At 40.2% G+C, this 26,848-nt stretch overlaps 1 protein-coding gene across 1 annotated transcript; it reads right to left on the reverse strand.

Annotated features, from left to right (window-relative positions):
• Window positions 1-591: 591 nt before the first annotated feature.
• On the reverse strand, window positions 592-26,848 carry Sec61a2 (SEC61 translocon alpha 2 subunit). Its single transcript, XM_031359361.1, has 12 exons — window positions 26,668-26,848; window positions 24,832-24,899; window positions 23,024-23,089; window positions 15,861-15,939; window positions 12,128-12,259; window positions 11,893-12,002; window positions 7,362-7,515; window positions 6,356-6,516; window positions 5,884-6,081; window positions 3,879-4,070; window positions 3,369-3,445; window positions 592-1,655 (listed from the first exon to the last, which is right to left on the reverse strand). Exons 1-12 carry the CDS (start codon window positions 26,672-26,674, stop codon window positions 1,469-1,471), a joined length of 1,431 nt encoding a protein of 476 aa, XP_031215221.1. The 5' UTR covers window positions 26,675-26,848; the 3' UTR covers window positions 592-1,468.

Genomic DNA, 26,848 nt, shown 5'->3' on the forward strand with positions numbered 1-26,848 from the left:
CTTGGAGCTGGCCATCTGGTGTCTTCATTCCTCACAATTACTTACCTACATCTTTTTTTTTTTTTTTTTTTTTTGAGACAGGGTTTCTCTGTATATCCCTGGCTGTCCTGGAACTCACTCTGTAGACCAGGCTGGCCTCGAACTCAGAAATCCACCTGCCTCTGCCTCCCAAGTGCTGGGATTAAAGGCGTGTGCCACCACCGCCCGGAACCTACATCTTTTTTAAAACTGGCCTTTTTTTCATTCATTTGGAAAACTCAGAAAGTGGGTTCTAATACACAGGGTGTTTTCCAGTGTCTGACCTTAGCTCAAGCTAAGAAAAATCAATTACTAAAAACTGTACTTTTGAAAATAACTTAAATTTGCTTTTTTTCAAAAAAATAAAGTATGTACTCTAAAGAATACAAAGAAATGGGTGATGTCAAATGAAGAGTAAAGTATGTTCTAAGACACTTTCCATGTCACAAGCACCCTTGCTACTACCCTTAAGTAATTTAGAACTAATACACGACTATATTTGACCCTTTCAAGCATATCCAGGTATGTTCTGTATAAATACAGTGAACCTACAGAAATACTCTTAGAGAACACTTAATAGGAATCTCTTTATTTTTCTGACACAACTGCAATAGTTTTATTAACTAAAAGTTTATTGTCTACTGTTTACACTTGGGTCCTGCTATGCATATCACAGACATGAATCCTAGTATGAGTTACTCATTGCTCACTTCCACTCAACTACAGACACTGCTTGAGAACTGGATCTTGCTTTGGGGATTAGGGAAGGGAGAAAAGTACTTGGGGGCATTGGCAGTAGAAGGCATGGCCAGTACAGTTGGACAGCACTTGCAGCTGACACTAGGAAGAGGGCAAATGAAAAGCAGAAAGGGAATTAGAAGCAATTGTGTCCAGTGACAGAAATAACTTCAATGCTTGATTTTTGCCCATCCAGGCTGAGTGGCAGTTTGGGGATAGGATGAATCCAGAAGGGGTGGGGCTGGTGAGGGAGGGACAGTGGATATGATGAGTTAAAAAAGTATAAAAATTATCTAAAATATACATTAGATATAAATGCTCCATAACTCAGTAGGGAAGCTCAAAATACTGGAAAGTGGCAATCTGCACGGCATTTATTTTTAAACAAGGGAATATTCAGTGTTCTGAATGTTGTGTGAAAAGCTAATCCATGTCACCGTCTCGCTGTCCGACCAACAGCTAGGCAGATACACTGCTTCCCAGCGTCATGGCTAACACTAGATGGACAGTGTCAACAAATAATGTAAACTTGAGTTTTAAGGCAGCTGGTACTAATGCTGCACACAGGCGTAGCTCTGTGCCCATCTCAGTAATGGGACAGTTAGCACTGAAAACAACAAACTGAGGGAAGAAAGGGGAACCAGCATTATTTGACAGAAACAGTATGTCAAAATATTTTCCCTTTCACACACACAAAGAAATAGATGAACATTTAGAAAAACAAAGCACCCATCCCACCAACTTCAGCCTGTTCCTTAACAAATATTTCAAAATACTGATAAATAATAGTGACTGCAAGCAGAATTCCAGTACCAGAGCCAATGGCCCCAAGGAAGTCTGCTAGTACCGACAGGGCACCGATGCACAGACCCCCAAAGGCAGCGGCTGTGGGGATATACCTAAAAGACAAAAGACCTTTGTCAGGCAGTGGGAAGCAAGGAAAGAACACAATAGCTAGAAGCAGTGCAACCTCCAGTTTTGCTAGAAATGATTCCCTCAATATAAACTTGTCAGAGCAGTCCTCACTACTTAAGTATTGTACACAAGAAAGGAGAGTAATTAAGGCAATGATTTCAAACCACCAAATTTAAAAAATTGTACTACCCACAAGGCAGTCTAATTTTTAGGACAGGTGATTAGAATTTTAGACTGAAACTTATTATAATACAGAGTATATAAATTTATATATGTTATTTGTATGTATATCCATAAAAATATATACTCTATATGTGTATTATATGTTAACAGCATATGGAGTATATATTTTTTCAGACATGTCTCTGTAGCCTCTGGTTGGCCTAGAACTCATAGCAATCCTGTTTCAGCTTCCAAATACTGAGATTACATTAATAAACCACCATGCCTGATTACAATTTGGGGATGGAGCAAGTGGTTTGTTTAGTCTGAATCTCATATAGCATCCTACCTCCACTTCCGGAGTTTCAAGATCAGAGAGACGTGGCATCATATCTGACTAAATGTTTCATATTCTTAAACAGGCAGCCCTAAATTCCCTCTTGGAGGGTGAAAAATAAATTTCAAACCAAACACATATGTATACATTGGCAAACCACTCATATACGTAAGATAAATTAAGATAGGAACACTAGTGCCACTTCAAGAAACCACTAAAGAAACAGCAATCCACATACATCTAGGTTTTATTGTATTGGCCTGGTACTCAGTGGATAGCCCAGGCTGGCCTTTAGCTTGCAGCAATCCTGAATTAGCCTCTCAAGTGCTCGAGTTACAGGTGTACTATGTATTTCAACTGAATGCATTAAGTAGTATATGAATTTTATCTCAATAAAGTCACAAAAACCAAATACCTGATGCCTGGGAACAAATCCTATTTCCTGGAGATGGGGGTGTCAGTGTTTTAGAAGCTATCTGGTAGTTACATATGCAGCCAGCCAACACTGAGAACTACTAATATGTATCATTTTAACATTGGAGTGAGCAATGAAAGCAGTCTCGATTTAAAATTATATAGGCTGCTGTGGAGGTTTGAATGCCTCCCATAGACTTGTGTGTTTGACCAAACTTCTGAAACTGTAAGTCAGCCCCAATGAAATGTTTTCCTTTTAAGCGTTGCTGTGGTCATGGTGTCTCTTCACAACAATGAAACCTAAGATGTGCCTAAACAAGACCTGAATAAGGACAACACCAACAGACATGCTAACATGGAGAGGGTCCCGACCCTAAGAACTAGGCGACTAAGGAATCCTGAGAGCAGGAGAGTCTTCCCCAGGGAAGAAGCCCCAGCTGGCTATCCACTGCCACATGGACAGCTCTCAAGTCATATATGTGTAAACCCCACTGCACAGACTGAGAAGGCTATTTATACACACACTTATTTAGGAAAGTAAGTGTGTAAGAAAGGCAAAAAGAAGATGCTGTAAACTTGAGAGACAGAAGGAGGAGGGGAGGGGAATGATATTCTTAAAGAATAAGTTTAAAGGATTATAAAAGGCCAACATTTTGTGGAAGACGAGTTTTAGTTAAATTTCAGTTCTCTTGTGAAGAGCAGAAAACAATACAAATAAAGCAATGACCTTTAGAGATGACAAGACTAAGCATCATCTTAGGAAGAAATGACCTTGTGACCTTACCTGTTCAGCTCATGGACCATGGAGGTGTCTCTATGGCCCCGCATCACCATCTGCTGTTCTTTAAGCTGCTTGGCCACCTGGCCAAAAAAAAAAAAAAAAAAAAAAAAAAAAAAGAAAAGAAAAAAACTTTTGAAATTAAACTATTCTCATATTGTTGCTTTCTACACTGAAAATATAAGAACCACAACCCTGGCACTGTATCACTCCCATTGAACATAAGGAATGGAGGTCCATGCTGCCAGCATGTTCTGACCATATTATTGTATATGTGCTCTCAGCATTTAAATTAATTCTGTAAAGAGGAACTGGATGGTAAAGAGGTTTTTTTTGAGTAGGATTGAGTTTTAGAAGATCACCGAGCTACTGTAAAAGTTCAGAAGAACCAATTTTTAGCCTGTTAGGGGTAAGTCTCACTAAGAATATATGAACAAAGCTTAAAACTATAAAACAATTTTGATACCCAAATATTATGATTTTTACAAAATTGTTTTTAACTAGTCACATACTTACATCTTTCGCTGAAGAACCAGAAACTTCTATCCACGTCTTTGAAAAGAATGCACATGACCCCAACATGAAGATAATATACACAACTACGTGAACAGGATCCTCAAATATGGCTCCCATTGACTCAGGAGGAGACAGATAGTAACAAAGGCCACCAACAGGGTAGGAGCGAGCAGGGCCTCCCCCACTGACATCCTAGGAAACAAGCATTGAAGAAACAATGTCAACCTGACTACCTGAGAAGAGGGTTTTGTTTGTTGCCAAGGATTGCACCCAGGGCCTTCCAGTATCAAGCTTATGCCTTACAATCAATTGCACCATAGACCTTGAGATTTGTTTTCATTTTGACATGAGGTCTCACCATGTTGCCCAATATGGCTCAAAAATCTTGAAGTGATCTCCTACTTTAGCCTCCTGACTATTTGAGAATGCAGTTGTCATGACCAGAATTTATGTTTGAATTTTTCAAAATTTATGACAATGTTTGAACTTTTTAAAAAAGCTTTCTTACTGTGTAATCTGTATGATGTCTGTGGGTTGGTAAGTGTATGGCACAGTGTATATATAGAGGTCAAGGGACAACTTCGTGGAATTGTTTCTCTCCTGCCACTCTCTCATAGAATCTGGGGATCAAACTCAAAGAGTGTTAGACTTGCACAGAAAACACCTTTACCTGCTGAGCTGTTTCACCAGCCCTAAACCCAATGAACCTATACATTTTGGGAGTTATGTTTACATCCTTCATTCCGTCAGAATTATGTACATTCAGTGTCATTAACAGAAGAATGAGTTTTAAAAACATCTATAAATCTTGAAGATAGAAACAGAACAAATTATAATTAATCTCTGGTTATATTTAGAATCTGAAATGTTTCTTAACTCCCTGTTGGATTTTGCAGTATTAAGAATGCAAGCATGCCAGGTGGTGGTGGTGCAAGCCTTTATTCCCATCACTGGGGAAGCAGAGGCAGGCAGATACCTGTGAGTTCAAGGCCTGCTTGGTCTACAGAGTGAGTTCCAGATCAAAGACAGGGCTACACAGAAAAACCTTTTCTTGAAAAACTTTAAATAGATAAATAAATAAATAATGCAAGCCAGGCATGGAGGCACTCACCTATAATCCCAGCACTCAGAAAGTTGAGTCAAGAGGATCAAGTGGCTGAGGCCAGTCTGAGCCTCAAACAAAACAAAACAAACAACAACAACAACAACAACAAGCTCACTGCTCAAGTTATATGCTTAGCTATACCTATCTAGAATAAACACTATATTTCAAGAAGGACTAACTACTAATTTTTTTATATAAAGCAAATTATAGTTTCTATAAATGAATAAAGAAAAATTGGAGATTGCCCTTTTAATTCTATAATTATAAGAGAGAAAATACTCCTTTTATATATCAAATTTTGGCTAGATTGCTTTAAAAAAATAAAGATCTGTAGATTACTTTACTGGTTTGGATTTAATGGATTCTGTTCCCAGTTTTCAGTCTTGTTAATAACTCATCCCCAGCACAGTCAAACACAAGCTGGTTTACTGCCACTCAGGTCATGGAAAATAAGACAAAGAGAAAAAAATGATTCTTTATCCCCATTTTTACAATTATCTGTAAATAGCTCTCCGTTCCCTATATTGGCAAACAGATAATGTTATAACAGACAACAGAACGAGATAACAAGAGGCCAGATGTGGTGGCACAAGCCTGTGATTCCTACATACAGAGGCTGAGCCAAGGAGATTCCCTAATCAGCCTGGGTTATAGCCTAAGACCACGTCTAAACAACCAAGACTACAAGATAGAAAATCACTCTTAGGAAAGCACTATTCAAATGATACATAAAAATGCTTCCTATATAGGAAAATATTAATCTTAGAACATTTACCAAATTTTCAAAACAATGGTACAGATAAATAAATTTCAAAATGTTTCAATATCTATCTCAAGCAGCTAAAAAATACAACTATAAAATACAAATATTAAATACTTAATAAAAATAAACATACTCACGGCCCACTGTCCTAGTAAGTTTACTAAGAAGTTGCCACTAAATCGAACAGACAGCATCTGGGAAATGACGTACAAGTTTGAAACTAAGGCAGACTGGAGGATTATGGGAATATTCGACGTGTAGAAGAGCTTGATGGGATAGCTACTATACTGTCCGCGATACCGTGCCGACTTAATGGGCAAGTCAACACGAAACCCCTAAAAATGAAATTAAGAATAAGAGGAAGTACATGTCAAGAGCGTGCACAGAGGGAAAGGCAGCTGCAGAGGGTGGGACAAGCCAGCAACAGAACCTGGACCCTCCCCAAACAGCTTGCCTTTTTTCCCTCTTTTATGGCAATATTTCCCACCTTCAAACTAGAGTTTAAAGAATGGTTTCTCAAAACATTACTTGTAGACACCATCCCTTTGAACAGCATTCTCCTTGTTACAAGAAAGCGAGCAGTTCCACCAGTGAGAACATTACACTGACCTGAAAATAGATGACGACAGCAAACACGAAAACTGTGGCGATGAGGTTCATGAGGTTGGGGAGGTTCTGCCGATAGAAGGCCTCCCTCAAGGCTCGGACTTTGTCTGTCCTGGTAGCCAACAAATGAAACAGAGCTATGACTGCACCTTCAAACTCTGTACCTGAGAAATCAAGACAGAAATGAACTATGGATATCTCTTCCAAAGTTGCCCCAAAGTTCTAAACAAATAACTTAAACCTTGAGTCAATTTACCAGTTTATGACTCTATGTTGTATGGGTTTATGGGCATAACCATGTGTATGGGTTTTAAACATACTTCTATCATGGAGGCAAATTTCAACATAAATCTACAATTTTGATTCATAAAGGTTTGCCTCTCCTTTACTCTAGGGAAACAGGAAGTACTTTAAGGGATGATAAAAAGCAGCAGCAAAGCAGAATACAAATGTCAGATTCAGAGCAGGTATGTTATCTACCACATCTGCCATTAGCTCACTGCACCAAGAGTGTTAATAAACTATCAGTGCTATTTTCTTAAGGCTGCGATCCAAGTTAGACACTGACTAGTTAGGACAGGATGACAACTGAGAAGTTGAAAGGGATATGGGGAAAGAATGAAATCTTGCAAAACATAGATATTATTACAAAACCAGTTAGAGGCAATGGTCTGAGTGCTCCCTGAGGATGGCCAAATCATAATCCAATACCTTACTGTCCCTCCGCTGCATTCAGGGAGGTCAGTGACTCTGGCAGCAAGGTCAGAAGTCAAAATTGCAATACTGTTTGCAACCATTGAACTTTAAACAAGCAGAGGTTAGAATGCACTCTTTTGGACTTACTACTGCATACTTCACACATCTCTGCTCAGTAAGTTTAAACATTTAGCATTCTGGTCCCCTGGGGTAGCAAACTGGAGTGGCTACAGGCATGTGCTGCTGCATTATGAAGTCATTTTCAGCATACATCCAGCAAAACTCGTGCAGTTGCAGTCACTGTGCAATGTACCTCTGCCAGTGTTAATGGTAGTGGGACTAAAGGCCTTCCAGACAATGGTTTCACAGATGTTGGTGGCAATAAAGAGGGAAATACCAGACCCCAAGCCGTAACCCTTCTGTAGCAGCTCATCTAACAGCAGCACAATCAAACCAGCAACAAACAACTGTGGGGAAAGAAATGCACGTAAGCGGAAGCAAGAAAAACCTCAGGAAGGGGCAGACAGCGGCTATTTCACAGTTTGTGCATTCCCAGAATCAGACCTGAGCGATGCTCTTCACCACTGCTGCGTGTGCAGCTTCTGACCTGCTCTGCTAGGCGGAGGCCAGTCAGTTCTGAAAGTCAGAGTACTAGGAACACTGCCTCATTATACAGCAAACATTTCACCTCAGTTACACCATCTGAATAGTTTCCCTTACAATGTTTAAACTGGGCCCATGGGGGGGGCATTAAATAATAATCACAAATCATAATAATTTGATATGAAGAAACAAAATATTCCAAATACCTCCATGTAAGTAAAAAGCCAAATAAATTACAGAAAACTTAAAAGAAACTCTCTACTCCTAAGCGATAAGATTGATACTTTTTATAAAGTACTGTACATATTTTCTATATGACATAGTATGTATAGAATAAGCCAAAAAACTAGAACACAACAATATAAAAAATTTTATTCTATATTTATTATTTAACAAAGAGTGAATATAAATTTGAAAAGTTAAGATTTTACCGTGTTTTCAAGCTCATTTTTTTATGAAAACATACTAAATTTAACTTGTGGTTATTCTTGTAGAAGACATGCCTATAAAAACAAGTATCAATAAAACCAGGGTTCAGTCCTGTGGCTCTTTCTCAACCAACATAGCATTATCTAGAGGGAAGCAAGGCATGCTGTGAGCCCTGCCTTCCTGCCTCCCACAGGTCCCTACTTTACATGCTCCCTACTGAAAAGGAAGCAGCTTTGACTCCTCCCAGCTCAGGCAGCCCAGTCACTACTCCCTGTCAATGAGCACACTTACCTTGCATACCCTAGATGCCATTTCAGTGCTTGTACAAGCCTAGCTTGTTATATTTATCACTGGGAGTACTCCATGATCATTACTTAACTGTGGCCAAAGTTAAACTTTTAGTTTAACTTTCTTTCAATCAAGTGGAAAAGGGGCATAGTTCTCAAACTCCTAAGGGAGATCACGGTAGCCTTTTACTGTTTGAAAACTCAAGTCTGACATTTTGACAGAGAGAGAAGTTAGGGCTAGATTTTCTTTTGGCCACAGTTAGTAATAATCATTGAGTATTCCCAGTCATAAGAACAGCAACCATCCCCACTGCAGGGCAGTACCTAGTCACAAATAAGTCAGTCCAAAGACACAAGAAGTTCTACAATACCTGAGCCCCCCGTGCAGAATAATGTGGGCCTACAGAGTCATGAATACACTTTGGAAATGAGATTCATCTTTTCCCAGGAGGAGCAATGTATAAATAAATCTAAATGAGAAATAGCTTATGCAATTTGAGAAATAGGAGAAAAGATATAAATAAATAAATAAATAAATAAATAAATAAATAAGCAAGCATGAGGAAGAAGAAGCAGAAAATGATGGCAGCATCTCCATGAAGCCCACTGAGAACAGAAGAGTGACCAAGTGTACATGTGGAATGTACCCTATGAACCTCAGAGTGGACGTAAAATCACACTGGATGTCAACCTAGTGTGGGCATATCCACACCACTTAGTTTGACAAAAACATACTCACTTTACTATGTGCCATGGACAATAACACTTTCTATTTTGTTTTTAATTTCAATCAAGACCCAATTTAGATTTTAAACCCAAATAGTGGGCAAAGCACTATGTGAGTGAAAGAAGAACAAGGTGAGAAACGCCTTCTGTAAGAGCATGCAAACAGTTCTCAAACCCTACGTTTGTTTCTAGGTGAGCACACTGATCCAATCAAGCTCTTCAGTGTAGCCATGTATGTTCAATGGAAGCAACCCCTTGAAAAGACACAAATGGGTCACTGCCCACCAACAATCAAACATGGCATTTTTTTATATACATTAACACTAAAAAAGTTTATCACATTATATACCAGTTATATCAACAAGTTAGTACATATTTTTTTCATTCCTTCTTAGAAATAATGAGATTTCTGAATGTTTAAAAGAAACATCAAAATATGTTTAATGTTAAATGTATGAGCTGTGCTGTAAAGTCCGCCTCACCTATGCAGCTACTCTATATTCCGTGATTCTAAGCGTCGTCTAAGGAAAGTACTAGAGAAATTACACCAGTACAGAATGCTCCGAGTTCTGAACGTCTTTTTATTAAAGTCAAGACTACTTTAGGCTAAAGGAGTGTCACAGTGGCAGTGTGTACTTGGTGTTCTCAAGGCCCTGGATCCAACCCTCAACTCTTAAAAAACGTAAAACTTTATTGGTTACATAAAGCAAATGTTTTAAACCAGTGGTTTTCAGCTTTCCAAATGCTCTGACCCTTTAATACTGTTCCTCATGTTGTTGATCTCCAACCATAAAATAGCTTTCATTGCTCTTCATTACTGTAATTTTGCTACTACTGTTTTAAGTTGTAATATAATTATCTGATATACAACCCCCATGAAAGGGTCCTTCATCCCCAAAGGTTTTGACACACACTGCTTTAAAGAAACAAACCCAGCATGCTGTCCTATCAGTTCTCTCTTCAGCTCAGCCCTGCACCAGCAATATAAAGAAACCTAAGCACGGAAGGATGCTAAGGTCAGTCCCCAAGGACCTTCTCTAAGCACGGAAGGATGCTAAGGTCAGTCTCCAGAGGACCTTCTCTCTCCATCCCCTGCAGTGCTTCCTCCTCCAAGTCCCAATAGCTAAAATGTGTTAAACAAGTGACTTGTAAATGGAGAAGTAAAGGAACTATTATTCTCTTGGGAAACACATCTTACCCTGGAAGAGAACTCACTAGGCCTTACCAAGTTACCAAAGATTCAATAATCCATTAAAAATCTGGTCCTAGTCACAGACAAGACAGTTATAGCCTAGTAGAGGTGAACCTGATGAACTATGCAAACAGATACTTGACAGTCTAACCTTGTCCTGAGTCAGGCTCACTGACTTGCTTATTAAAAAAGAAGAAAAGAAAAAAAAGGTAAACTATGCCCATCCGAGACAGCCATTTATTTATTTCCCAAATATTGGCATTTGAGACTATTTCAAAAATAAGAAGTTGGTCTTTTGAACTATTAGGAAAAAAGTCCTAAGTTAATTCTAATTTCAAACAGTATATAAAGTAAATCTCCAGAGAAACCAGGACTCTACTATACATATTTTATTAACTTAAAATTTTAACAAGAAAAAAATAATCCTCTGAACATTATATACAGTCAAAATTATGTTGGTCTTTAACAATTCAATTCTGAAGTATCCATTTTGGAAGCCCATAGAGGGCTGGGTCTGTAGCTAAGTTGGCAGCTTGACTAGCATGCACAAAGCTCTAGGTTCAATCCCCAGTCCTGCATAAACCAGGTGTATAGCATATGAATAGTGCTAGCACCTGGGCCACGGGAATGGGAGGGACAGAAGCTCAAGGTTATCCTCCGCTGTTATGACATTGCTATAAATAAATGAATGAATGAATGAATAAATGAATGAATGAACAAACGAATGAGTGAATCCATCCTCCAAAGAACACATGTATGTGAGTATATATGGTATTTTGCTGGCATTAAAATTATTTAGAACATCATAGTTGTGTATTCCACCAAGAAAGAAAAGGGTTAGATACCCTGGTAAATCCCCCAAATCTAAGCACTCGTGCAGACGCAAGAAGCCTCCAAGGTTGAGTCCTGCCAGCTTAAACTACAACAAAATATCTTATTACAGCCAATGTATTTCAGACATGGGCAGCTGTTTTTCATCTAGCTTACTGTTAATGTACTTTCTGAGATTATCAAGTTTCATTTCCATGATAACAGTTTAATGTTGCACATGCTTGTCTCTAATTGGCGGTTCAAGAAATCCTCTCCTGCAACCTCCAAAACAACTGGGACTCCAGGTGTCTGCCACAGTGCTGGGCTTCACAATGCTGGGACTCCAGGTGTCTGCCACAGTTCTGGGTTTTTTCAAGTGATTTCAGCCAAGTAAACTCAAACATCTATCATACCAACAGGGCACAAAGTAATAGCTAGGATGCTAACCTCTGCCACTATGGCCAAGCTGACAGCCACCCAAAGGCAAAAAATACTCAACCGCTGCCACCAGGCTGACAACAATAGGAATGTTCTGTTAACTGAGGAAATAGAGTTGATTTCAGAGACATCAGAATGTGGAAAGTAAATATCATAGAACAATGATAGAGCGGCATCTGTAACACTGACAGACGGTGAAGCTACTATAAACTTTTTTACATCAACACATTTATGTCATTTCAGTAATAATATTGTAACTAAATAATTCATTAGGAAATGATTTATATCATTTACCAAGAGAACTGTTAGATAAGGTGCCAAACTCTTTTTATTATTTATGAAAACCCAGGATCTCTTACCTGTATAATGATAAGGAGACAGATCCCAGCGCCCATTTCCGCAGGGTCCCCGTACATTCCCGTCATGACATACACAATGGCTTGCCCAATGGTAATGATCATACCAAATACTGACAAAAAAGGAGTATATGCTTACAACCAAAGACAAAAAACAATAAAGCCAAAAACTAGGAAACATCTTTACCACAAACATACTCAAACTTGGAAAAAGCTCTTTAATTTTATGATTGCTCACGTTTCTGGGCTCCATTGAACAGAGCTCTATCTTTGGGTGTATCTCCAACTTCAATGATTTTGGCTCCAGCTAACAACTGCATAATCAAACCAGATGTTACAATTGGGGAAATACCCAATTCCATCAATGTTCCTGTAAAAGAAGGGACAAAAAGTAAATAACTTTGTACATAATACAGTTCAGTTTAGAGCATCCCAGCCTTGAACATGTAATAAATGTGGTTAAATATTACCAAATTTCCATTTATTCCTTAAACACTAATAAAAGATCATTTATTAACAAACCAGCAATAATGCAATAGGTAAAAAGTGTTATGCTATAAAAATTTTAATTTCTATAATTTCTAAACTTAAAATATAAAGTCCTTTTTAAAAGAAACCTTTTGAGTCTGGCAGTTGCAGCTAACTTGTAGAGAACATGAGACCCTGGGTTCAATATCCTGCTTTAAAGCAGGAAAAAAAAATGTAAAAAATCAAGAGGCTAGGGGGCAGCAAGATGACTAAGGCAGTAAAGGCGCTTGTCAGCATGCCCAACAACATACCCAGGACCTGCACGGTGTAAGGAGAAAACATTCCTGAGAGCTGTCGTCTGACTTCTAAATGCAGACTGACATGCTTATGCATTTATTCAGAAATACATTTATATTTGTAATTTATAACATGATATAATATATAGCTTTGTGGTAGAATAGTCTAACATGTAAGGCCCTAATGTTCAATTGCCAGCAACACAAAATTAAAAAGAATAAGTAAACAGAGGTGGGGTGTAGCTAGCATACCTGCCTAGCACATGCAAAGCCCTATATTTAATCTCCAGTACAGAGAGGGAGGGAGAGAGGGAAGGAAGAAGGGAGGGAGGGAAGGCAGGAGGGAAAAAGGAATCATTGTTTTTAAAACTTACACTAAAATTGGGGGTTATTTAGACTTCTGTCATATTTATTTACTTATTAGTTTCTCTTCAGATCATGTAAACCTTTTACTCTCTTACTTTATTACTTATTTACACTATTTGTCTGGTGTGTGAGAGAATATGTGTCTGGGCACACACCTGATATGGTGCAAGTTTGCACTGTGTTAGCTCGCTCCATCATGTGGCTCCTGGAGATCATCAAGCATGGTGGCAAGTGCTTTATCTTTGCTGAACCATCTCATTAAACCCTATTTGTTTCTATGACAGAGGCTTGGTATTTAGCCCAGGCTACCCTCAAACTATCTATGTGGCCAGGGAAGACCTTGAAGTCCCAATTCTCCTGCCTCTGCTTCCTAAGTGCTAGGATACAGGTGGGTGCATCCTTGGGAGGCTCAGAATATTGTCTTAGGTGCTACACTCAGCAAGTGATGCACAGCAAGATCAAGAAATGCTTGTTGGGGACTGGGGGGGATGGCTCAGCACTCAAGAGCACTGACTCTCTTGCAGAGGTCCTGAGTGCAATTTCCAACAACCACATGGTGGCTACCAACCATCTGTAATGGGATCTGATGTCCTTTTTTGGTGCTATAATATACTCACATAAATTAAATAAATAAATCTTTTTAAAAATGCTTGTTGAATCAATGATTAAATAAGTTACATTATATTCACATACTGTAATATACCCATTAAGTGAAGTAACTCACTAAAGACATTAAAAAAAAAAAAGAACAGTACATATGTATGTGTATGTGAATATATGGATTTGGGTATGTATGTCCTATTTTTAAGAATATAAATATAAGTGAATATGCAAAGAAAAGGTCTAGGTGATATTTGAAACTTACCATGTCCCAGAAATGTACATCATATATATGTTGATGCATTTTATAAATGCCTATGCATTGAAGACATTATAAAACTTCCAAGAATCAGTGACTGCACAGATCAGTGCTGTGTCAGCATAGACAAAAGCAGCTGAGCTCTACAGTTGACAGTGCTTCTACAAAGACGTGTGCCTGGCCAGTGTGCTAAACACAAGCAGCTACTCTGCTCAGCCTTCTAGAGGAAGGAGCGGACTGGAGAGATGGCTCAGTAGTTAAGAGCACCGACTGCTCTTCCAGAGGTCTGATGCCCTTTTCTGCTGTCTGAAGACAGCTACAGTGTACTCATATACATACAATAAATAAATCCTTTAAAATAAAAATTAAAAAAAAAAGAGGAAGGACCGTGTCACCACCACCACCCACATGCTCAGGAACACCTCAGAATATCAGGGTGGGAAGAATTAAGAGCTGGATAATGGGGAGGAAAGCTGCAAAATGCTGTCGTATGTGTGCCTTACAGCTGTGACACTCATAAACCCATAGTAGACACTGATGATGTAAAAAATCTGCACAAGATTGGGCCACTGACCATTTGTCTTCAGTATCCCCAGTGACTTGCTGGTGACTGACTCACCTCCCAGTGGACCAACTCCACACCAGGCCCACTAGGACACAAAGCAAAAAGAAAACAGGAGGACTGGAGACAAGGCTCAGCAGGTCTGGAGGACCCAGGCTTGATTACTGGCACCCAAACAGTAGTTCACAACTATCTGCAACTCCACTTCCAGAGGATTTTTGAACTAGTCTCCATGGGTGTGCATGTGGTACAGAGTCATACATGCGGGCAAAACACCCAGAAATATAAAAACAAACTAAAGAAAGGAAAAAGAAGGCATGAAAATGGGATGTGGACTCGGCAGGAGGATGAGGCTGGGGGACGGGGGTGAGTACAACAAGAATATTTCAAATTGTTAATAAATTTGGCAGAAAATAAGGGATGGAGCTGGTGAGATGGCTCAATGAGGAAATGCTGTTTTGTAACAAGCCTGGCAACATGATTTCAATCCCTGTGACCCATGTAAAGGTAGAAAGAAGGAGCAACTCTACAAAGTTGTCCTCTGGCCTCCACATGCTCATTGTGCCTTGTGTGCCATCTATTCAAAGTATTTCCCCCAACCATGCAACCACTATTTGTGAAATTCAGGCAGCCTCAAGATCCAGCCACAACTCCTGGTGAGCCTCATTACTGGCATCCCTCCCTCACTCACAATCTCCCAGCCTGTGTGTGTCGTGCTGTCTTATACTTGAGGGCTTTGGCTCAAGCTTTCCTCTCCGAGTGGTCCAAGATTAAACTCCAATTCAAGTACATCACCTCCCCAGCACTGCAAACCATGGGATTTTATATGAGAGAAGCCCTAGGCTAGGACTGAGGAGATGGCTCAGTGAGTGAAGGGCACAAAGGAGGTCCAGAGTTCAGATCTCCAGCACCCATGTACACATGGGCTGGTGTGGTGTCCCACCTGGAACCTAAGCTCTCAGGACACAATATGGGTTATCTAGAGTAGGCTAGCTAGACTATCAGAACTCCCAAGTCCTAAGTTCAAATGAGAGACCCAGGCTCCATACAAAAGGTAAACTGGTCGTGATGGCATACACCTTTAATCGCAGCATTAGGAGGCAGAGGCAGGAGGATATCTCAGAGGTAGAGGCCAGCATAATAAACATAAAGAGTTCCAGACCAGCAAGGGTTACATAGTGAGACATTGTCTCAAAAAATACATATGGAAGAGAGTGACTGAGGTAAACACTAGTCAACTTCTGACCTTCACTGTGTACGCACGTGCACACCCCCCCCACACACACACACACAAACACACACTAGAGCCAGTGTTGTCATTATTACAAGCTGGCTTCTCCTCCTAAGCAATGGGTTTTGTCTCTCCTATATAAAACCACAAAACAGCTGTTTGGAGGCAGGATGGAGGTCAAGTGCATACCTCTGTTGGATGCAAGAATAACTCTCATCCAGTAGAAGGGATCCGCAGAGTCCGATGACATGATCCCAAACAGCGGAATCTGAAACAGCATCACACAAAACTTAATGGAACCCAGGGCACTCTGCAGGCAGGCAGGCACGCTCTTAAGTAAAATGCACTTGCTTGGCCTACAATGCCTGTTAGAGACTGACTGCTTATGACCTCTAAGAAAGCAAGGATACTTTAGTACTCCTGCCAGCATGGTGGTGCCACCTTTAATCCCAGTACTAGGAGGCAGAGTGAGGTGGATCTCTGTGAGTTCAAGGCCAGCCTGGCCTACAGAGCAAGTTCCAGGACAGCCAGGGCTGTTATACAAAGAAATCCTGTTGCAAACAAACAAAACCCTGGAATAAAAACTAAAATTCAAAATTCTATACAGTATAAATTAAAAACTCTAAGAATACATACAGAAAATAATACTGGAAAAGATATCTTTTTAAGGGTTAAATACTGATTATATCTAAAAGATGAGATTATGATTGATTTTTCTTATTCTTTTTAGGAATTATCAAATACTCTATCATAAGACATCACCTCCCACCCAATTTTATTTTTTTTACAATTTTCCCACTCCATAATGCAGGCTGGTCTACAACTTACTGTGTAGCCCAGGATAGTCCTGAATTTTGAGCAATCTAGTACACCCTGATACATGCTAACTTTCAATCCAGAAATAAACAAACAAAAGCCTTTAAGTAGACCTAATGGGTTACACCTATGATCCCAGCACTTAGAAGACTGAAGCAGCAACAGCAAATAAAAAAAGAAAGGAAGGAAGGAAAGGGAAGGAAGAAAATCAGAAAATAAAAAAAGAAGGAAGGAAGGAGGGAGAGAGGGGGTGGAGAAGGGACGGTGGGAAGAAACAAGGAAAAAAAAGCACTTCAAATTATTGCCTATTACAGGACCCATGTTTAGTTTCCTTACCATACTGGGGAGAAACCCAGAGCCTGACACATACTAGGTAAGCCATTTACCACTGGGCTATTATATACCTCCATGCCAAGCCATGTCTAAGAAACAGCATTTGGTGAAACCCCCTTCTCAAACATGATACATTCCTTTCTCAAAAATGCAGGTTCAGGCATAAAGAAACTTACATTGCTAATTTCAAAAATCTGTAGGGACTGAGGAAGTTAATTAGCTCAGTTGCTGACCGTGTTTTCCACATAAGCATGAGGACCTGAGAGTTATGGTACCACATGAAAAAAAAAAAAAAAAAAACAGTGTAATACTACATGTCTGTAACCACAAAGCAGGAAGGGGCAGAGACAGGAGGATCCCTGTGACTTGTTGACCAGAGAATCTAGATAATCAGGAAGCCACACACCTCCATACCTGAGCGCGCACACACACACATAAATGCAAAAAATAAAAACTATAAAACAATTTTAAATGTTTTTTTTAATTCCAAAAGATGCTGCCAGACTTTTAAATAATTAAATCTCTGGGATATTTGAACTCTTATTAAGCTAGGTAATGAAACTGGTAAAGCAGAAGGCATGGTTAGTTTGTGTCTTCCCTGTATCTATGAACAATCTTTATCTGAGAGAAGTAAGGACTAAGATAGGATTTTGAATCACCTAAGAAGCAAGCTCAAACATATCTACGAAAGTATTTTCCAAGAAGTTTGAAGGGTGAGGAGCCATCCTGAGAGTGGGAGACACCACACCATGAGTTGGATCAAGTGCTAAAGCAGGTCAAAGGGCCAAGCAGGCTGAGTATCAGCATTCAGTATTCATCTCTCTGTTTCCTGACAGTAGACACAATGTGACCAACCACCCTATGCTCCTGTCACCCCACCTTTCTGCCACCATGGACTGAAAACAAACCCTTAAGCTATGAGCCACACTACATCATTCCATCCCTTCCTGATGTTGCTTCTGTCTGGTGTTTTGTCACAGGACAAGGAAATTGACTAATACAGCTGCTAAACAAGAAAAGGTAACAGATGTGAAGTACCAAGAGCCGTGGTGCAGCACACTGAAGATCAGTAAACTACTGGTACCTTTATTCTCCCTGCTTTTGTTAAGAGGAATTAGAAAGAGCATCTGAGAAGGAAGGGAAGTTGAGCAATGGGGGTGAGTCTCTAGAATAAAACTGAAGATTATGGGGCTATGCTACATCTGAAAACTGAGGAATGACCTAGAACCTAGAACAGAATATAGATCTCCATAGTTAGTTGGTGAGAAGCTCTCAAGACAGCCAACAACAACAACAAGAAGAAAAGAAAAGAAAAGAAAGGAAGAGAAAAGAAAAGAAAAGAAAAGAAAAGAGAAAAGAAGAGGGGAGGAGAGAAGAGGGGAGGGGAAGGGGAAGGGAAGGGAGCAGGACAGAAGGAAGGAAGGAAGGAAGGAAGGAAGATGGACAAAGGGAAAAAAAACCTCAAAGCAGAGCCCTGGAAGCATTTAATGTAATGATCTCAGCTTATCTCACCTCCCACCATTCCCTCAAGCTAGTGAAAACTGGCTAGAACTTTATATTTATATTCAGCTGAAATCACCCACAATAGGCAAATCTGCCCAAACGTGAGAAAGACCAAAAGCAGCAGCTTAGCAACTATATAAACACAGGGAAAGCAGGAAATACAAAGGCATAAACGGCCATGACATGAGACACTCCTGAGAAACAGCATTGGTTTCTAGTATAAAATGTTGGAGAGGCGGGTTATTTTTGTTAGGGGTTACTGAATGTAGGGCTTATGTAAGCTAGACAAGCCCCCTTCAGGGTCAGGGAGGGAAAGACTGGGTTTTTTGCTTTTTGGGTTTCTTGTTGTTGTTGTTAACTCTGTGGACGTGTCTCTCTAAGCTGCCCAGGCTAGCCTTGATACCCTCCTGCCTCAGCCTCCAGAGGAACTAAGATCACTAGGCTTGGAGGACATTCTTTTATTTATGTTTCCTTCTTCGGATCTGGGTAATGAGTTAAATCCCAAAACATCACTATCTGTATTTTTATAGGTTAAAGTTTGCTGGTCCCTATATTAAAAGATTCAGTTTTTTTTTTTAAGATGACAGTTCTCATAAATCAGCCTAAGAAGTCAAAGCAGTGTGTGTGTGTGTGTGTGTGTGTGTGTGTGTGTGTGAGAGAGAGAGAGAGAGAGAGAGAGAGAGAGAGAGAAAGAGAGAGAGAGAGAGAGAAAGAGAGAGAGATTGATTCCCAATGGGCTTTTTTAACTAAAATACACATGACTCTAGATATTTATATGGAAACATAAAAGACCTAGAGTTGGTGCTTTTCAAAGAAGAACAAAGCTGCAGGACATTTCCTACCAATTAGTGTAAGAATGGAATGTTAGAATTTAGCTCCTGCTCAGAACATCATACTTCCTGCAGTTTTCCCATCATAGATACCGACAGGCACCCTAAGACATTTTGAGTCCCTAGCTAACAGATACTCCTAGGTCCCAACACATCTCCAGTCAAAGAAGTGAGCACTGATGGCCAAATATTTGGCTTTTTACCCTTCTTCTATGCCTCCTGCTTAGGAATGAGAGAGCCTGCCTGCAGGCTCAGGCTGTGAAACCTCCCCTATTCTCAGAAATGTGTAAGAAGAGACCCTCACTCTCCCACGTAAGATAATTCCTTTCTTCAGAGACCCTACCATGCTGTCTGACCTGGGCCTCAACTCTCCTCATGGCACTGCCCATTGCCTTCTCTTTCTATCTATCTATGGCATTAATAACTCATATCCTCTGTGTTAGTTAGGGGGACTATTGCCGTGAAAAAAAAAACCCACCATGACCAAAAGCAACTTGGGGAAGTAGGGGTTTATTTCATTATCCAGAGAAGCCAAGCAGAAACTCAGACAAGAACTGAAACAGAGGCCATGGAGGAGTAATGGCTTGTTCAGCTTGCTTTCTTATACCATCCAGGAGCACCTCTGCCTCAGGATGCACCACCCACAATGTCTAGACTCTCCTATATCATTAATCAAGAAAATGCAGGCCGGGCGGTGGTGGCGCACACCTTTAATCCCAGCACTTGGGAGGCAGAGGCAGGCAGACTTCTGAGTTTGAAGCCAGCCTGGTCTACAGAGTGAGTTCCAGGACAGCCAAGACTACATAGAGAGAAACCCTGTCTCGAGGAAAAAAAGAAAAGAAAAGAAAATGCACAGGACATAGTGGTGCATACTTTTAGCCCCAGCACTCAGGAGACAGAAGCAGGCTCCATGGGTTCTAGGCCAACTTGGTCTACATAGTGAATTCCAGAACTGCAGGACACAAAGTGAGACCTTGTCTCAAAAGAGAATTAGAATAAAGAAAGAAGAAAAAGGAAGAAAATGCCTAAGCAGCAGCAGCTTCCCACCAACAGATCTTAGAGAGGCGTTTTCTCAACGAAGCATTTTCCCAATCAAGTTCTCTCCTCAGATAACTCTAGCTTGTATCAAGCTGACAAGAGAGTAGCCAGCATATTCCCCAACACAGTCTTAGGCCTCCTCTTGAACGCTCACACGACACTTTTCAATTATGACTTACTTTGACAGTACAGGTATTAATATAGGGTAGTTTATTGTAAAATGGCCATATAGATCAAGAAAACAGGATGTCAAGACGTGTTTATATTAAAACCAGTTTTCAATAAGAGTTCAAGGTAATTCAACTGGGAAATTTCTCAATAAATTGTTCTAGGACAACAGAATACCTTTGTAAAAAGAAATAACCCTTACCCCCACCTCATGCCACACCTCAGAATTAACTTGGAACAGATCACAAGCCAGTATGTGCTAGCTAAAATGTTCAGAAGAACATAGAGAAGAATCTTCCTGACCTTACAGCAGGCAAAATTTTCTAAGCTTGGTCTGACCACCCAGCATAGTGGTGAACTCCTTTAATTCTAGCAGTTGGGAGGCAGAGGCAGGAAGATTTCTGTGGTTTGGAGACAACCTTCAGCTTATTCTACATAGCAAGCTCCAGGCCAGCTGGGCTACACAGTGAGGTGCTGTCACAAAAAAGAAAAAACAAAAAAAGTCTTCCTTAGCTGGGTTAGGACACACTCCTATAATCAACATTCATGAGGCTGCAGCATGCAGCTCATAAGGCCTTCATGGGCTACACAGAGGCCCATCTCATGATGCTGGGTAGTGATGCCACACACCCTCAGCATGGGGGGAGGGAGAGGAGGCAGCAGGTGGATGTCTGGGTTCAAGTTCATCCTGGCTTATAGAGAGTTCCAGGACAGCCAGGGCTACACAGAAGAACCCTGTCCTGAAAAAAAAAAAAAAGAAAAGAAAAGAAAAGAAAAAATAATAATAGTGATAATACATTCTTTATACTTTTACTGGACAAAAAAGCTTACATATTATATCCAGAAACAAAACCATTAAAGTTTACAATTCAATAATGAAACAATAACCATTTTTAAATTTTTAAAATAGGCAAAAGACTTTGAAAAATACTTTACAAAAAACAAACGCACACAAAAAAGTTGCTCAGTATCATTTAACAAGGGAATTCAAACTAAAATTCCACCTATTAGGACAGCTACTATTCAAGATACTATTAGGATAGCTACTATATGAGCTAGTTGAAAACAAACAAACCTTTAGCTCAAGACACCGAGGAGCCTCAACTGGGGGCACCACAGGTAAAGAACATGGAACACAGTTACCATAAAGTCCACCAACCCTATCCTAGCAGTGCATGAATGACCGAGAGCAGACAGACTTGTACACGATTGCTCACAGCAACCCATTTCAGCCAAAAACTGCATACAAGCCAAATGTCCAACACTTATGCAAATGTACTATGATATATTCAGAACAGAAATAAAACTACTACCATGCTGACAATATGAATAAATTTCAAAAATATTATAAAGTCAGATGCTAGATACCACAACAACATCTATGTAGAACTCTAAAAAAGACAAATTACAGTGATGAAGGGCAGATCAGAGCTTGCCTAGGACTGAAGGCTAGCTGAATAGTGGATGAGGAGTTACAAGGAACTTTTGAGGGTAACAAAAAGTTCTGTACCAGCCTAAATAGATTCTTGGGTGCACACATCTGTCAAAATTCTTCAAAATTTACAGTTAAAAATGTTACTTTGTATATTTAACTCCCTAAAGTTGATTTTTTTTAATGAGGGGACAACTTCAGAGATATTAAAAGCGTATGGTAGAAATATAAATGCACGCTTTTTTCTTTGCACTATCTGAATTTAAACACAAGAATAAACAACAACAAAAATTACTCTCTTCCTAACCATCCAAAACAAAATTAAATCAAGTACAGAAATAAAAATACTTTAATGACCTAATAATTTCATTCTCCAACACATGGACCAGCAAAATAGCTCAACAGGTTAAGGTACCTGCCACCAACCCTGTCGACCTAAGTTTAATCCCTGGAAGGCACAGGGCAAAAGGAGAGAACCAACTCCCACAAGTTGTCCTCTGATCTCCACACACAGGCCAAGGTGTAAGGTGTGTGTGCACACATTCACACCCTAAACAACCAACAATAATAAAGTAGGTCGTGGTGGCCCATGTCTTTAATATCAGCACTAGAGGCCTGCCTGGTGTACAAAGCAAGTTGCAGGACAGCTTTGAAATCCTGCACACAGAGAAACCCTATCTGGAAACAAAACAAAACATGATAATGATAATAAATAACAATGATGATGCTGATGGTAATGACCATGCTCAGCTTTAATGCAACTCAGTTAACACAGCACCTGCCCAGCATGCACAAAATCCTGAGTTTGATTCCCAGATTACAAAGAAATAAATAAAAACAGCAGAACTCAGAGCTGAAAAGATGACTTAAAACTAGGTGTCCTGGCTGCTCTTCCATAGGACACAAGTTCAATTCTTAGAACCCACAATGGGCAGCTCACAACTGCCTGGAACTCCAACTCTAGGCAGTCTGACACCCAGTTCTGGCCTCCATTGGCAACCACAACCACCCCCACTTCTCTCTCTCTCTCTCTCTCTCTCTCTCTCTCTCTCTCTCTCTCTCTCTCTCTCACACACACACACACACACACACACACACACACAAATAAAAATAAATCTTACAAAAAAAGCAACACTCTATATTTTAGTATATTGTTTTATCAGTTTTTCTAATTCTTACTAATCAAAACCTTAAAATAATACAGACATGCACTCAACAGTTTGGTTACATACCTGACAGCATACTAAGAAAATGAAGAGTGTTATAGCAGTCCATAGTACCTTCTCTCTGAACTGAATCTGTACAACAAAAGTATAAAGAATCATTAATCAAAAACAAGAAAAAACAATTTCAAAGCAAAAATCCACATTACAGCACCATAACCATTCCCCATTGGGGCACGTACCTATTACCTAGCTTGTTGCAGCTAAAATAAACAGCCGAGCATCTCAAACACAAGTCTATCCTGAGTTGTTAGTGTACTCTAGATGTGAATCTTCATGTCCAATGTACAGCTAGTAGAGATTGTTCTCATTCTACAGACTGTCTCTGAATGCCTTTTCCTTTGCTGTGCAGAGACTTCTAATTTATGAGATTCTGTTTGTCAACTGTTGGCGGTATCCCGAGTGACCGCAGTCCCATCCACGAAGTCTCTACATACCCCTGTGTCTAAAGGTGCTTTCTCTCCTCTTCTCACACTTCAGGATTCCCTTGTTACACCAAGGTTTTTGATCTATTTTGTGCTGATGAAATTTGAATGATTCAAGTACAACTTGTAATAGCTACATCTGTACCTCCAACTAGCTCCTACGTGCTGGCACAAGAAAGATAATTTAAATATAGACATGTTTCATGTACACCATAGAAGGGTAGAAGAAACTGAAGAAGAGGCAAAATAAAGTAGGATCCGATGATCCACGAGTTTCAGGCAGAAAGGGAACTTCATGAAATACTGAACGATTATATACAGGAATCCTGAGACATTTCATAAACTATGAAAAGTTACACTTTAGGGTGTCTAAGTATAACTGAGTAGCCATCTCTACCATCACGTCATTAAAAATTAAAGGCACTTCTAAATAAAATAGTAATTCTGGCAAAAGTCCTTATCAATCTCTACATCTCTATTTTTTATTAGTTCCCTAAAAACTAAAAGTACAGAAGAGGATAGTCTGGTAACTGGGAAATTTTAAATTAATGTTATTTCTGAAACGTAAATATCTTACTTCCAAATATGCTCAGTGATTAAAGAACAATGTGATTTAGTTATTATACCTTCAAAACACATTTCTTCTATTTCCTTCCAAACAAGAAATCAAAATATGGGAAGTATATACTTACACAATTGCAATTTACTATGTAGAACAGTTGGTACTAAGCAGACCATTCCACTAGCTAGCCATACACACATTACAGAGCACACGTGGCCAGGAGTATACAACATCTTAACTAACACAAGGCCAAGAAGCACTTGGGCAGGACACACTTTAACTTAGAACCTATTTTTGATAAAATGAGAATGCTGCCTAGTCTTTATCCCCCTCCTGCCCTCCCTGTTTTTGTCTCCCAGTCTCCCTCCTTCTCCTCCCCTCCCCCTGAGACTCACAGTGAAAGAGAAAAGAATCAGTTCCCAAAAGTTGCCCTCTGACCTTCACATGGGCACCATAGTACATTGGTGCACAGACACAAACACATATACATTAGAAAAAATATCTGTAACTTAAAAATTAAAAACAGGCCAGGCAATGGTGGTATACCCCTTTAATCCCAGCTCCCGGGACACAGAAGCAGGTGGATCTCTATGAGTTCAAGGACAGCCTTATCTACAGAGAGAGAACAGCCAGGGCTGTTACACAGAGAAACACTGTCTCAAAGAAAACAAAACAAAACAAAAAAACAGATTTATACTTGTTTGCAAGATAAGGAGGTAACGGTTTTTCCACTTACAGCCAGAAATTGTTGGGGTAAACAAATGAACCATGGTGGTTTGACAAAGTAAGTCACTCTGTTACCTACTATATTACTAAAATATTATACTTACTTTCCTTTCAGGCTTCTGAATTTCTGGTAGAACTGCACAGAAAGGTTTAATAACTTCTAAAAACTTGACTGTAAAAAAAAAATTAGAGTTTAAAAATGTATCTTTGAATGGTTGCAAAAACAAATTTTCTTTAACAGCAGTTTATCACATCCACCCAAATTAAATAATCATGATGTTCTCAAGTTCAAGTGTGTAGGTCTGTAAGAGATAAAATCTCCCAGATAGCTGTTGAGTACAAGGAAAATAAGTAATGCACTATGACTTCTTTGCTTCTTCAGGTTTAAACCCAACCCTTTTATATATGCAGAACAGAAAATAATCAGATCATCACTATATAAAATAAGCAAACACAGTTTATTACAGTACTTAGCTAATGTAGTAATTAACAGATGGCAGAACAGCAGAGGGAACCTTTTGCAGGAATAGTATAGTAGATTATGAGCTTAAACTGGAGTACTGACTCAAACAGCTTAAAGACGGCAACATTCACTAGGGAAAAAAAAAACAATAACAAAAACCTAGAATCACCTCCTACAGACAACCTTTTAAACTCGACAATTCCTACTCCATTTCAGCTAACTGCATTTCAAGGTTGGTCATTCTTTAAGTAACCATATCAAAGTACTTGCTTACACACAAGAATCTCTCAGAGAATGGCAACTACATTTCATTAGAAAGTACTGCTTTCCCAGGCTACTTCTGCAGTAAAAGAAAGACAAACCAAGGTTTAGGGATAGACACTGCCTCCTACTCTGGCAGGACTCCAAAATGGTGCAAGTCACTGATTTTGGTGATAATTTAAAATTGTCATGTTTGTTACCTAAGTACGTTTGAACTATTTAGAAAGTAAATCTAAATTCTAAAAACATTCACCTGTAATTTAAAAATAATAATAATAATTATGGGTCACATTGGGAAACTGCCTAGAATATCTCCTCATTCCCTTTCCTTCCCATCTCAGGCCAGGCGACTCTCCGAGATTTCTTGGCATTTTATGATTTACTGTTCAGGTTCAAACAATGCTGTTGCGTGCTGCCACGTATCGCCTCTCCCCGTGTTGAAGAATTCCATTTTTATTCGAAATTCAAGGCCAAGGGTTTCTTTTATTTCCTTTCCAATTTTCCCCAAATGTCTACTGCCAATAGGGTGCATCACTTGGGCATGCAGTTAACGTTATCCCTTTATACACAAACATGTGAACTGCTAGGTAAAGTATTTGTGTGAATATACATGGGAGTGAGTGATTGTGCAGGGCCCTGGAAGGATCTTATGATACGAGGCCTCGTCCATACCGTGCGCACCAACTTACAGTTTTCAATGAACACTACAGAATGACTGGGAAGAATTAATCTAGGAAAACGCTGAACTACCGATCACACACCTTTCTTCCCCTAAAACACATGCTATGAATCACATTTTCTTAAAAACCGAGGGAGACTTATTCATCGCAACACACCAAGGCAGCGTGATTCAGGAATAATTTTTTTAAAAATTAATGAGTTTCCTGAAATCCAGAAAAAGCCCAAGTGGTCCAAGCCATGAAGTGTGCTAAGTGCCCCCCTGCCCCCAGCCAATGGCCTCCCCGCGCCATCCTCGCTCCTCGCTTCCTAAGGGGAGCAAACCGGGACCTCGGAGTCCCCGTGACCCGCCGGGCAAGGCCTCGCTGACCGGAGGCGCCTTGGAGGGTCCCCAGCTCGCGCGCGCCGTCCGCGGCGACCCCAGCGAGGCCTGCGCATCCCCCGCCCCAAGGCCACCCCAGGGGATGAACGACTCCACTGCCCACAGCCCGAAGGGACCCGCGGCCCTCGAGCTTCGCGCTCCAGCCACCACACTCACTGCCCATAGCGGCGGCTCAGCACGCCCGGCGAGCACCCGCGGCCTCGCGGCTGCCTCCGCTCCGCTCTGCCTCGGCTCCTCACGACTCTGGCCTAGGTGGCGGAGGCTCGGGACACACTCGGGCCGTCCCCGCACAAGCTCCACCCACGGAGTCACGTGACACGCGCTCTCGGCTCCTCCC

The sequence above is a fragment of the Mastomys coucha genome, unplaced genomic scaffold (genome assembly GCF_008632895.1).
Source record: "Mastomys coucha isolate ucsf_1 unplaced genomic scaffold, UCSF_Mcou_1 pScaffold7, whole genome shotgun sequence".
Lineage (NCBI taxonomy): Eukaryota > Metazoa > Chordata > Mammalia > Rodentia > Muridae > Mastomys > Mastomys coucha.